The 14,979-nt window shown below is 34.2% G+C and overlaps 1 protein-coding gene across 1 annotated transcript in view; it reads right to left on the bottom strand.

Annotated features, from left to right (window-relative positions):
• Positions 1 to 14,979, bottom strand: part of RGS5 (regulator of G protein signaling 5) — an 85,737-nt gene that overhangs the window by 7,289 nt on the left and 63,469 nt on the right. The window contains exon 4 of the mRNA XM_051999148.1: positions 747 to 913. Coding sequence (XP_051855108.1) covers positions 747 to 913 — 167 coding nt within the window. The remainder of the gene's footprint in view (positions 1 to 746; positions 914 to 14,979) is intronic.

Here is a 14,979-nt window from a genome sequence, read left to right as displayed (position 1 = left end):
TATGACACCAGAGAAGGAGTCCATAGACCAAGTTTTGAGTTGGTGACCTACTACCAGCAGTTCTGAATTATCTTGCAACTAGATGGTGCAGTGGACAGATCTTGTACTGGCCTGGAAAGTCATGAATTCTGCCTCAGACACCTTCTAACTATGTGAACAAAGCCAAGCAAGGATTTTTTGGGCCCCTTTGCTAGGTACCAGAATTATAAAGATAAAAGGAAGATATTGCAAAGGGATGGAAATTTATAGTTGGGACAACAAGAAATCTCCTTTAAGAAGTGTCAGTTGAACAGAGCTTTGATAAAGAATCAAGGGATTCTAAAAGATAGAGATGGAATAGGAGAGTGTTGCAGGTGGGAGGTACAGCTAGTTCAAAAGCAAAGTGAAATGGGAAAAGGTAGGTAAAGTGTAAGCATCTATTATGCGCTAGGTGCTGTGCTGAGCTTTTTTTTTTTGTTTGTTTACAAACATCTCTATTGTCATCTCCATTTTACAGATGTAGAAACTGAGGCAGACAGCAGCCAAAGGATTGTGGGTGGACCTGGGTCCAAAAAATCCTTGTCTTATTCTGTTCTGTTGTTTTGAATCTCATCCAATTCACCTCTTCCCAATAAGTCCCTTCTTCCTCTTCTTCCCCTCACTCCAGTGTCTGATGCTCAAGCAGCTCCTTCTCTTTATAAATTCCAAAATTGCCCTTGAACTAGTATACCTCAATGATGTTCACCCATTTACCCAATTAAACCAACCTCTTTAGGAGCCTCAGTTCGGATGAATTCTTCATAAATTTTCTTTGCCTTCTCAGCCATCTTGATGGGTGATTTGATTTTCTTATAATCCTCACAGGCAATCCAGAACTCAATGTTTTCCTCACTGAACTCAGATTTCAGGAAACTCTTGAAGCTGGCAAGTCCATCTATCAGGGGGAAAGTAAGTAGAAAAGATGAGATCCTATTGAGTCTATTCTTGAAGAATTTTCTATATGTGTGATCAGAGGGCCAAAAAGAGGACAGGAACCTTTTTATTTCTGACTTTTCTCTGAAGTTCAGAACTGGGGCATCAAGAGATAGAGAGATAACACATCTTTCCATATTAAAGAGTAATTGGAGATATAGAGAAGAAAGAATGACAAGTCAGTTAACAAATAAACTATAAAGGGTCCACTATGAGTCAGGCACTGTGCTAAGCATCAGAGAAACAAAGAAAGGCACAAGAGGATCCTGCTCTCAAGGAGCTCACAATCTAAGAAGGGAGGCAACATGTAAACAACCGGGTACAAGCAAGCTATATTCAGAATAAATTTAAAATAACAGAGGGAAGGAACTGGATGGTAAGATCAGACTTCCGTAGAAAGTGGGATTTGAGCTGGAATTTGAAGGTAGCCAGAGGTAGAGATGAGGAGAGGGAGCATATGAATTAATCAGAAAAAGTCCAGAGTTGGTCAATGAAATATCTTGTATGAGGCTATCAAGAAGCCATTGTTATTGGATTACATACAAAGTATGTAATGGGGTTAGGGGTTAAAGTATAAGAACACTGAGAAGTTAAGGGTGTAGGTCATAAAAGGCTTTGAATACTAAATTGAATGTTTTATATTTGTTTCCAGAGGTGATATTTGGGAGGGGAGTGAGGGCAGGATTATTAAGTAGTGGAATGATATAAGACCATATACTTAAGGAAGATCACTTTGACAATTAGATGGAAATTGGACTGGATTGGGGACAGACAAACTAACCAGCAGGTTATTATAATCATCTAAGCATGAGATAAGGAGAGCCTGTCCAGAATGGTGGAGGTGTCAGAGGAGGGAAGGGGGTATATTTGAAATATGAAGGTAAAATGACAGACCTTAGCAACAAGTTCGATATGGGGAGGAAGTGGGAGGAATCAAGGATAACATCTAACATATATATATAATTTTATTTATTAATTTATAGTTGGGACAACAAGAAATCTCCTTTAAGAAGTGTCAGTTGAACAGAGCTTTGATAAAGAATCAAGGGATTCTAAAAGATAGAGATGGAATAGGAGAGTGTTGCAGGTGGGAGGTACAGCTAGTTCAAAAGCAAAGTGAAATGGGAAAAGGTAGGTAAAGTGTAAGCATCTATTATGCACTAGGTATATTACAATATATAGTAATATTACAATAGTAGTGGAGTACTTAGGAAAAGTGGAGGTTTGGGGGGAAATGAATGAATTCAATTTTAGACATGTTGAGTTTAAGATGTCTAGGACATCCATATGGTGAAGCAATTGCAGATTTGAGAGTGGAAATTCAGAAGAGAGGTTAGAGTTGAATAAGTAGATTTGAGAACCTTAGCATAGAGATGATAATTGAATCCATGGAAATGAATTGAATTGAGGGAGAAGAAAAGAGAGCCCAGGACAGGAGCTTGTAGGATATTCTTTGTTAGCAGGAGTAACTAAATGAAGATACAGCAAAGGAGACAGAGCAGTGGTCAAATAAGTAAGAAGAGAACCAGGAAGCAATGGTGTCACAAAAAGAAGAGAAACTCAAAGAAAAGAGGGTGACTGACACTGCTGAAGGCTGCAGAAAGGTCAAAAAGGATAAGGATTGGGGAAAGTCATCATATATGGCAAATAAATAATCATTAATAACCTTGGAGAGAGGAGTTTCAGCTGAATGATAAGGTCAGAAGTCAGACTGTAGAAAGCTAAGACAAGTGACAAATATATTAACTCCGTTCTTTGACCCCGGCTGTTTGATGGACAAATACCCTACCACCCTCCACCTGTTAAGAGTGTGAGCCTTTTTTTTTTTCAGGTTTATTTCAATTTATTTTTTTCCTTTTGTTTAAATAAAGCTTTTTATTTACAAAACATATGCATGGGTAATTTTTCAACACTGACTCTTGCAAAACCTTGTGTTCCAAATTTTCCTCTTCTTCCCTCCACCCCATCCACTAGATGGTAGGTAGTTCAATATATGTTAAATATGTTAAAATATATGTTAAATCAAATATATGTTAAATCAAATATATGTATACATATTTATACAGTTATCTTGCTGCACAAGAAAAATCAGATCAAGAAGGAAAAAAAAATCTCAGAAAAAACAAAATGCAAGCAAACAATAACAGAAAGAGTGAGAATGCTATGTTGTGGTCCACACTAACTTTGCACAGTCCTCTCTCTGCGTGTAGATGGCTTTCTTCATCACTGAACAACTGGAACTAGTTTGAATCATCTCGTTGTTAAAGAGAGCCCTGTCCATCAGAATTGCCCATCATATATTCTTGTTGTTGCCATGTATAATGATCTCCTGGTTCTGCTCATTTCACTCAGAATCAGTTCGTGTAAGTGAGTGTGAGTTTTCTGAGGGCAGAGATTGTATCATTCCTTGTACTTGCATCCCATGTTCCTAGCACAGTGGCTGGCACAAAATAGTCACTTAATAAATGCCTGTGACTTCATCAAAGAGTGTTACAATTATAATTTAATAGAAATTATTTCATAGTTTATAGTTTAATGGAAATGTTACAGTTTAAGACTTACTAGAAATTTATTCCTAGGAAGTATTAGAAGTAGAGAAGTGTGCTTTTAATGTGCTTACAGTCACCAGCTTTTCTCATTTCAGACTCCCAATCCTAAAATCCACCATGACTGAGCATGGAAAGTCCCACCCAACTTATGTCTAGAAGCTATATTCATGCCTGATCAAGTCCTATTCCTCTTTGTCTCTGAGCCCTCAGTTCCTGGCAGTGTTCTGTGCACAATAGGTGTTTGATAAATTTTTCTCAGATTGAATAAAAGTTCTCCTTTTTATGTCACATAATTATCTGTTCACAACTTAAAAACACCTGAAAAACACACTGCACATGAGTTTCAGGTTCTTCTTCTTCTCTACCTCTCTGTTTCTAAGTCACAAAGAGAGACATGGACTCTCATTGAAAGAAAAATGAAGTAACACTAATTAGGTCCTTATTTTTCTTCATCTCAAGCCAAATTTGTAGATGTTTAATCCATGATAGAGGACAAATGAACATGATAGCCAATGGGAAAAAATTTCAAAAGAAGAAAGAGAACACTGCAACTTTACTTTAGTTTAACCCAAATGATGTTGTTTTAAAACTTTTACTTAAAATGAGTTTTAAAATTAATTTAAAATGAAAAGCTTCCAAATGTTGTTAGAGGGGAAAATGTAAGGAAAAACCTCAACTACATATTTACAAATAAATTCTAAGTGTAGGATTTTAGCTGACTTCTCTCACTTCAAAGTGCTTTCCTTCCTAAGCAAATGAATCCTGAATCTCTTCATTTAATCTCATTCCTATGAGATTATCCCATTTAAACATTCTTTCCTTCCTCCTAGTATGTGTTCGTGTCTATCAGATTTTCTTTCTTTTTCTAGCCTAACTGCAATGTCCTATATACAACAGACGTTCAAAAATGGTCTTGGTGACCAAGTAAAATTAGGCATAATGGGCCCTTTTTTCTTCATGTCCTTTTCAATTATTATCTCAGCCCTTTTACAGTCTTCTAAAATATCATTCAAAATTAGAGAAACAGCATGGAGGTAAGGATTAGCTTCACTAAAAGCCATCTCTCAAGGATGACATGCCCCAGGCAGCTCACAGGATACTTTGCTCTCCCATATCTATTTTTATCCACATGAAATCAGATTAAATTTAACATCACAAGGAATTTGAAGGGAAAAAGAAGTCATCAAACATTCATCTTGAGGATTGAATGTGATTGCAATTAGAGGATGGTTCATTCCTTTGCCTTAGTAAAGAGGTTGAATAAGGGGAAAAGAGATTATATACATGTCTACATCAGATTATTTTCAGCACTAAGTAAAATGGGAAATCCCTTCCCCTCCTCCTCTTTCCCCTTAAGAACCTGCCTTACTTTTCTTCACAAAGTCTTGATACTATAGTACTGGAATTCCTATGACCAAAAAAATCAGTTTTGGCTCATCTAAATTCTTTCTGGAATCTACAAACACTTAATTTTTCCTATCCTTTTAGGAATAAAAAAGAGTTCTTTTACTCTTGGACTATAAGGTATGAATGTGAATCAGTTTTGAATTTGTGCCTTTGTGATGTATTCATTTATTTAATTTTTTCCCAATTACATGTAAAAACATTTTAAAATTCTCACCCCCCACACAAATTTTGAATGTCAAATTCTCTTCCTTCTTCGTCTCTTCCCCTCACTGAAAAAGCAATCAATCTGACAGGTGTTATATATGAAAAAATCATGCAAAACACATTTCCATGTAATTCATTTTGTGAAAGAAAAAAACATCATAAAAAAAAGAAAAACTTAAAAAATAAATAGCATTCAGGCTCCACCAGTTCTTTCTCTGGAATGAACAGTACTTTTCATCATAAGTCCTACAGAATTATCTTGGACCACTGCATCACTGAGAATAGCTAAGTTATTCATAAGTCATCATATGATATTGTTGTTACAGTGTACAATGATTCTCTGGTTCTGCTCATTTCACTTGGCATTAGTCTAGAAAAGTATTCTGCTCATTATTTCCTAAAATACAATAGTATTCCATCATAATTATATACAACAACTTGTTTAGCTATTCCCTAATTGATGGATATGCACCCAATTTACAATTCTTTGTCACCACTAAAACAGCTGCTATATATATTTTTTGTATATTTAGGTCCTTTTCCTTTTTTTTAAACATTTCTTTGGGATATAGATCTAGTTGGTATTGCTTAGTCAAAGGGCATGCATGGTTTCATAACCCTTGGGGCATAGTTTGAAATTGTTTTCCAAAATGATTGAATTAATAGAGAACTTTCCCAATAGTACATTAGTATTTTACTTTTCCCACACCCCTTCCAAAATTTGTCATTTTCAGTTTCTGTCATATTAGCTAGTTTAAAGGAGTGTTAGTACCTCAAAGTTATTTTAAATTTCATTTTCCTAATCAATTTCTCTTATCAAGATTAAGCTTTTTCCTATATGATTATAGATAGTTTGATTAATTTATCTGAAAAAAAATGTTGGTTTATATCCATTGACCATTTATCAATTGAGAAATACCTCTTATTTCTGTTAATATGACTCCATTTTCTGTCTGTTTCAGAAATGAAGTCTTTCGGAGAAAATAACTGCAAAATTTTCCCCCACAGTAATTATTACTAATTATGTAATTCCCTCCATTCTATCTCTTCTACCCTGTTTATCCTACTTTCTCCATTTTCCCTGTTCATTCTCAAAGGTACTTTCCTCTGACTTTTACCTCCCCAACTTGGCAATTGTTCTATCAGTTCCCAGTCCCCTTATCTCTTCCCTACATCCTTTCCTGTATAGCAAGACAGATTTTTACACTCAACACAATGTGTATTTTATGTCTTCTTTCAGGCAATTCTGATAAGAGTAAGGTTAATTTGCTCCCCTTCCCACTTCTCCAATTTCCCTCATTTCCCCTTTCCCTATAAAAACTCTTTCAGGCTTCTTTTATGTCAGTTAATTAATTGCATCCTAACCCCTCCCCCCACCTTATCCCAGTACATTCTTTCTCATCACTTAATTTTCTTTTTCTTTTTTTAAATTATTTTTTATTATAGCTTTTTATTTACAAAATATATGCATAGGCAATTTTTCAGCATTGACTGTTGCAAATCCTTTTATTCCAACTTTTTCCCTTCTTCCCCCCCCTCCTTCCCCCAGATGGCAGGTTGATCAATACATATTTAATTTTATTTTTCAGAGGCTTATATCATCACATTCAACTTACACCTCTGCTTTTTATCTATGTATACTTCTTCTAACTACTCTAATGATGAGAAAGTGTTTAGGAGTTATAAATACCATTTTTCCATGTAGGGAAATAACTTAATTAAATCCCTTATGATTTATTTTTCCTTTTTATCTTTTTATGATTCTTTGCACTTTGTATTTGAAAGTCATTTTTTAAATTCAGTTTATCAGAACTGTTTTCATCAGAAATGTTTGAAAGTTCTCTGTTTCACTGAATATACATTTTTCTTCTCAAGGGATTATATTTGGTTTTGATGGATAAATTTTATTGATTGTAATCCTACCTCTTTTGCCTTCCAGGATATCATATCCCAAATCTTTTTATCTTTTAATGTAGAAGCTGCTAAATTTTGTGTTATTCTGACTGTGGCTCCACGATATTTAAATTATTTTATTTTGTCTGCTTGCAGTATTTTCTCCTTGATTTGGGAGGTCTGGAATTTGGATACAACGTGGCTGGAAGTTTTCATTTTGGGATCTCTTTTAGGAGATGATTGCGTATTCTTTCAATTTCTATTTTACCCTTTGATTCTAGAATATCAGGATGATTTTCCTTGATAATTTCTTGAAAGGTGATATCTATGTAACCTATTTAACATGTATAGGACTGCTTGCCATCTGGGGGAGGAGGTGAAGGGAGAGAGGGGAAAAATCAGAACAGAAGTGAGTGCAAGGGATAATGTTGTAAAAAATTACCCTGGTATGGGTTCTGTCAATAAAAGTTATTAAAAAAGAAAGAAAGATGATGTCTGGGCTCTCTCCTTGGTTATGACTTTCAGATAGTTCAATAATTCTTAAATTATCTCTCCTGGCTCTATTTTCCAGTCAGTTCATTTTCCAAAGAGATATTTCACGTTTTCCTCTATTTTTTCATTCTTTTAATTTTGTTTGATTGTTCCTAGATGTCTTAAAGAATCATTAGCTTCTACTTGCCAATTCTAACTTTTAAGGAATATTTTTTTCAATTAATTTTAAAACCTCTTTTTCTATTTGGTTAATCCTACTTTTTAAGGAGTTCTTTTCTTCAGTGAATTTTTGTATATATCTTTTCATCCGACCAATTCTTACTTTTAAGGCATTATTTTCTTTATTGAATTTTTGTGTCTCCTTCCCCAACTGGATTATTCTGTTTTTTAAGATGTTATTTTATTCAGTATTTGTGTGTTTTTGTTTCCTTTACCAAGCTATTAATTCATTCTTCATGATTTTCTCGCATCGCTTTCATTTCTCTTTCCAATTTATTCTTATCTCTCTTATTTGAGTTTCAAAATCCTTTTTGAAAACCTGGAAAGCCTTCCGTGAAAAAACTGAAACATATTGTATATAAAGTAATGGCAAAGTTCTGCAATGACCAGCTGTAAATGACTTTAATTCTCAGTAGCACAATTATCCACACCTATTCCAAAGGACTTATGAGGAAAAATTCTATCCATATCCAAAGAATAAACTGATTGAGTTTGAATACAGATCAAAACTTTCTCTATTACTCTTTCTCTATATATATTTTTAACTTAAATTTTCTTGAGGGTTTTTATTATCATTAGGGTGGGAAATCTATGTTTTCTTTTACAATTTGACTTTTATAGAAATGTCTATAATAACATCACATATGGTTTCTTAATTGTGGATGGGGATAAGAAAGAGAATCTAGAACCCCCAAATCTTAAAAACAAATGTAAAAAAAAATGTTTTGAATGTTACTGGAGAAAAATAATAAATAAATGTTGTCTCATCATTGTCAAAATAAATCCTTTTTGAGCTCTCCCATGACCACAGAAAAATTTATATTTTTCTCAGAGGCTTTGGATGCAGGAATTTTAACTTGTTTTCTGAGTGTGTGTTTTGAGTTTCCTTATCACTGTAGTAGTTTTCTATGGTCAGCATTTTTCCTATTGTTTGCTCATTTTTCCAGGCCATTTCTTGATTTTCATCTTTATACTAAAGTGAGGTTCTAAAAATAAAGTGGGGCTCTGCTTCCCAAATGAAGGTGGTACTGAGCCAAGCTTCAGGATTTTTGTGAAGCTTTTCAGAGATAATTTTGGGGATTTGGCAAATTTTTGGTCCTTTTAACATGAGCCTCCCATAGTCCCTTTTAACATGAGCCAGCCTCCCAAGGAGTCTACATATAATGACAACCATCATTTGAGTAGACAGAGTTACTGTTGCTTTATTAAGAACCCTAATCTGTTGCCTTATAATCACACATTGGATTAGAACTGGACATGAATGGAGTAAGCCAGGAATGAATGGAGGTGAATCACTTTGGACCTTTAGATTATTAAATCAATTGCAGCTAATTGAGAGGTTTGTACCTTAGAAGTGTAGTTAGTCCACAAACTGGATTCCTTTTGATTTCCTCCTCTTCCTGCTCCTATCTATTGTTTCTGCCACTTAAGAAAATAGTGAACCAGTTGGCGTGCAACCCTCAATAAAGAGCTGGATCTGAAGATAAGAAGACCTGAGTTCAAATATTATCTCATTAACATACTAGTCATATGACCCTGAACAAGTCACTTAATTGCTGCCTGCCTCAATTTCCTAGACAGTACAATAACATTATAATATCACATATTTTCCAAGACTATTGTAAAGGTGCTATTAAATGTGATACCAAATATAAAACATTTTGCAAACCTGAAAGCACTATGTAAATGTATTTTTTATCATTATTATTATTATTATTATTATTAAGTTGGCACAGGAGTAACTGACTATTCCAAGAAGAAATATGGTCCTCTTCCTTCTCAATACTTATTTGAAATTTAATTGCTTTAAATAAGAGATTTCAACTAACTTTCTTCCAAGGATGTAATTATGATCAGCAACTTTTCCAAAAAGAGGCTAGGAAAGGAATCTCCCACTCACTGCTAATTGAAGCCAATGAAATTATGCTTGCTTCCTATGGAGCCTATGCACAGCTAACTCACAGGGTCATAGATTGAGACTTTTTAAGGGGCCAGTTTAGTCCCACTCCATTTTATAGACACAGTTGATTCAATGACTTGCTAAGGGTCACAACGATAATAAGTTTCTAAACCTGTATTTCTCCAATTCTGAGTCTAACATTCTCTCCATTATTCCATGCTCTCTCTTTCTCAGATGAGCCCAAGTGAATCCTGGGCTTCTTGACAAACAACTCTGTAAGTTAACTTCCTTGTAAATTAGGAAAAATAAAATCCTACTCAATCCATTAAAGTGTAATAAAGTTCTACTCCCAAGTCCCATCTAAAATCCCACCTTTTACAGGAAGCCTTTCCTGATTCTTCTTAATGCTAATGCCTTCAGTTCATTGATTAAACTCGAATTTTACCCCCCCCCCATTTATATACATACATACATACATACATATATTCTCAGAGCACTTAGCTTTTCCCCAGCACTTAGCATAGTACTGGCACATATTAGGCATATTAGTGGGTTCTTATTATATTCTTATTATTCTTCAGTTGTTTTTCAGTCAAATACAACTTTTTATGATCTATTTGGAGTTTCTTGGCAAAGATACTGGAGTGGTTTCCATTTTTTTGTCCAACTTATTTTATAGGAAACTGAGGCAAACAGGATTAAATGACTTGCCCAGGCTCACATCTGAAGATGAATCTTTCTGCCTCCAGGCTTGGTACTCTATCCACTTTACCTTCTAACTCAATAAGTATTAACTATTAGTGACCACAACAATTCAGTTTTTCACTCAATGATTTTTTTTCTAGACAAGTTGATCAATAACTTTTGCCTCAATCTAATATGAATGAAAATTATTGTCCCCAACCCACTATAAGTGCCTTACTGAAAATAGGATGGAAACAGCTGAATGGTCTATTGGTCCATTTGTCCAGTGTCCAAAAAAAATGGGGTCATCAATCTCTAACAGGAAAAGGAATTACTGAAAACCAATTAATCAATCAACAAGCATTCATTAAGCTTTACTATGTGTCAGGCACTGTGCAATAATCTGAATGATCCTCTGACCTTGATTATTTGTATAAACTGGGGCAAGTCTCCTCAGACCTCAAGTTCCCCATCTGTGAAATGAGAAGCTTGGACTAAATATCCTTCAAGTTATTTTTTAACTCTAGATATGTGAGGCTACAATCTATTATTAATTAAAGATTACTAAGTAATAACTACAACAACAAAAACTCCAAATTGAATATAATCTTGCTAATGTCCTTTTCCTATTGTTATATATACCCTTAATCTCACTCCTGGAACAGGATCTGCTACACATAGAAATTTTTAATGGAATGAACCTGAAGGAAGGTCATATGTAACCAAAAAGTCAACTAATACCAGGAAACAATGAGGTAGCGTGGGGAAAAGGGAGGGACAAGAATTTTGTTCAAAACACAGAAATATAGTTTAATTGAAACATAGAGGTCAAAACAGTCAAGTGTGAGTTAAGGCAAAAATCTAAGGATCATGGCATACAAATGGAAGTAAGTTTTTTTTTTTTTTCAAATGACCTACTTTCCTATTTGATTTGATACAAAGTTTGTGCCTTTATAGTCTGATCCTTAATATTTAGGATTATGGGAACTAAGTGATGTAGTAGATGAAAGGCTAGATCTAAAGTCAGGAAGATCTATCCTTCTGAGTCCAAATCTGGCCTCAGATACTTACTTTTTATATTACCTTGTGAGTCTATTTGCCTCAGTTGCCTCATCTGTAAAATAAGCTGAAGAAGGAAATGGTAAACCACTCAAGTATCTTTGTAAGAAAACCCCAAATGAGACATGAAAAGTCAAATGTGACTGAAAACTGAACAAACTTGAAATACCTCTGCCTTCTCACCTTAATCTTCTGCATCAGTTGCCAATAAGATTATTAGTTCTAAAAAAACAGTTCAATTTGAGTGATAATGAACAGATAAATTGAGATAAAAGAGAAAAAAATAATATCATAGTGTAATGAAAAGAGATTTATGGTTGGAGTCAGTAAGTCATGAGTTCAAATGCCTTTTCTCCCATGTACTAGTTATGATCTTGGTCAAGTCACTAACTTGCTTTCCTGTCTATAGAATGAGAAGATTGGCCCTGATTTCTGTGCAGATTCACTTCAAGTCCTAAGATCTCTAGTTAGGACATTTGGTGAATTGGTGGTCTCATTGTGTGAAATGACATTGAGTGCAGCTAACATGGTTGTTTCCAACTGTATTTCTGACATCTTAAAGTAAATGCCCAGTAGACAATTTTAAACTCAACATGTCCAAAACTGAAATCATCTTTGCCCACAAATTTTCTCCACCAAACTTTTATATTACTGTTGAAGGTACCTTTATCCTCCCAGACCTCCAAGTTCAAAACCTGGAATTTATCTTTGATTCTCATTTTCTTTCTCCCACTCCCTCAATCTTCAAATACCAATACCTTTTGATTTTATTTTTGCAACATCCATCAAATATTCCCCCCTCTTCTCTCATAACTAGTATATGGGAGAAGTGGTAGCAAGAGTACCTAAAGATAGTATGAAAGATGAAGGCCAAATGTTGAACTGCTCTGCTTCCCAAGGAAAAGGACAAGGCCTATAAGTGTCTGCAGGAAACATTGTGACCTTTAGGACTTTGGGGGGAAAATAGGTCTTGAATGGAAATTTCTTGGGGACTGAATATGGTATCTCAATTCCCTGGATTCACATATTGTCATTGGAAGTGTTATTTAATAAGGCCATTCCCAATTTGAGCTGTCTAGGGCCATTTATTTTTGAGTCTAAAGAAAATATCTTTTGTGAGTCCCACCAGACCTCTTGAATGAAAGCCAGATGATCTTCCACAACTGAAGGAGAATATATAGGAGCTGGAACATTTTCAGAGCCTGAGGAATCTCAGGGAAAGCATCTGAGATTATGCAGTTTGGAGAAGAGAAAGCTAAGATGTGACTTAATCACAGTCTTCAAAAACCATAAAATCATTGTTTGTTTTTAAATGGATTGTACCCAGCTGTTTTCATTCCTACTAAGGAAAGATCAAGAGAAAACAAGTTTACTTTTAGAGGTCATGGGTAGCACCCAGAATTAGCACAAAAGCTGTCTAAGTTCAGAATAAATCAAGACACAAGACCTAGAATGAATGTAATATGTCTCTTCTTGGACATGTAAACTGTTATACTCAATCAGAAAGATGTAATCTTGGAAACATGAATGTTTACATACCAAGTTTTCTGGCCCTTTGATTTTCCCTAAACATTTAACAGTCCCAAGGGCTAATGTTAGATATATTACCAGTGTGGGACATGATATATATCCATTTTTAACTTACAAATAGGATTGATATGCAATGGAATTAACTTTTTGAAGGAAAGATTTAATTGCCTAATATAAAGTTAATAGAATGGAACAGAAATTTATGTCTAATGATAACCATCTCTAGGGTGAGGTGTGGGAGAAGGAAGAGAAAAGGGGGAAAAAGGAAAATTACATGATAATTTTATTACATATTTTAAAAGAATAGCAAGTTTGGGGCAGCTAGGTGGGGCAGTGGATAGAGCACTGGAGTCAGGATAACCTGAGTTCAAATCTGACCTCAGACAGTTGACATTTACTAGCTGTGTGACCCTGGACAAGCCACTTAGCTCCAATTGCGTCATAATGATAGAAATAATAAGTTATACTAAGTTGAATATAATAGATTTCCTGTTTTATGTGCAACCATATTTTCTCCCTTTCTATTCTACCATGTTATGAAAATGCTTGTTTTATTTCTTAATTTGAGAATAAAATATTTTAATCCTTGTGTATTTAGTAAACTTGTGGTGTAGTTATATAGGGACTTTGACAAAAGTTTTGAATGATGTCCAGGCATGGATATGTTGCAATTTAATTAACTGAAGGAAATGCCAAGTTGATGAGACCCTAGATCTATTTGAAAATTTGAATGTTGTGAGTTATGCTGATTATTTATGTAATGTTGCACCATCTTTGCATTTCTTGCATAATTATAATTTGTTCAAAATGAATGTATTTTTAGCATATTGCTATAATTATTTTTCTGCAATTTCATTATAGTTGTATCAATATTCATGAGTAATATTTGTCTGTATTTAGACATTGATTATTTTGATACACAACAATTTCTAATTGATATACAATATAAGTGATATACAACATAAAATATGTTGATTAGTGTACTTTTTCTTAATTATTCAAAATAATTTTGATATCAAAAATATTAATTGTTTTTAAATATCTACTAGGATTCTATCATAAAGATATCTGGACCATAGCCCTCCTTTGCTTCTTTCTTCATTGAATTCATTGAATTCTCTCTCTCTCTGATATTGGATTGTTAAATATCTATTTTTTGTTTTGCTAATTTAAACTATTTTATATTATGCTTGTAATGATCCACTTATTTTTTCACTCCTTTTTGCTTATCTCTCCTTATGTATATTAGTTTTGAAACTTATTTCATTTCAGTGTGTTGTAAATTGGTTTATTTTCACTTAATAATTTGATTTTCCATTTTTACATTAAAAGGTTCTGATAAAGGTATCATTTCTAAAATATATAGAGAATTGACTCAAATTTATAAGAATTCAAGCTATTCTCCAATCAATAAATAGTCAAAGGATATGGACAGACACTTTTCAGATAAAGAAATTGAAACTATTTCTAGTCATATGAAAAGGTGTTCCAAATCATTATTAATCAGAGAAATGCAAATTAAAACAACTCTAAGATACCACTACACACCTGTCAGATTGGTTAAGATGACAGGAAAAGATAATGATGATTGTTGGAAGGAATGCAGGAAAACTGGGATATGGATGCATTGTTGGTGGAGTTGTGAATGAATCCAACCATTCTGGAGAACAATTTGGAATTATGCGCAAAAAGTTATCAAATTGTGCATATCTTTTAATCCAACAGTGTTACTACTGGGCCTATATCCCAAAGAAATCTTAAAGCAGGAAAAGGGACCCACATGTGCAAAAACGTTTGTAGCAGTACTTTTTGTAGTAATGAGAAACTGGAAACTGAATGAATGCCCATCAATTGGAGAATGGCTGAGTAAATTATGGCATATGAATGTTATAGAATATTATTGTTTTGTAAGAAATGACAAGCAGGATGATTTCAGAGAGGCCTGGAGAGACTTAACATGAACTGATGCTAAGTGAAATGAGCAGGACTGGATCATTATACATGGGAACAAGAAGATTATATGATGATCAATTCTGATGATCTTCAACAATGAGATGATTCAAACCCACTTGTTCAATGATAAAGAGAGCC

This window comes from Antechinus flavipes, chromosome 4 (assembly GCF_016432865.1).
Source record: "Antechinus flavipes isolate AdamAnt ecotype Samford, QLD, Australia chromosome 4, AdamAnt_v2, whole genome shotgun sequence".
NCBI lineage: Eukaryota > Metazoa > Chordata > Mammalia > Dasyuromorphia > Dasyuridae > Antechinus > Antechinus flavipes.
This window is presented reverse-complemented; position numbering and strand designations above follow the sequence as displayed.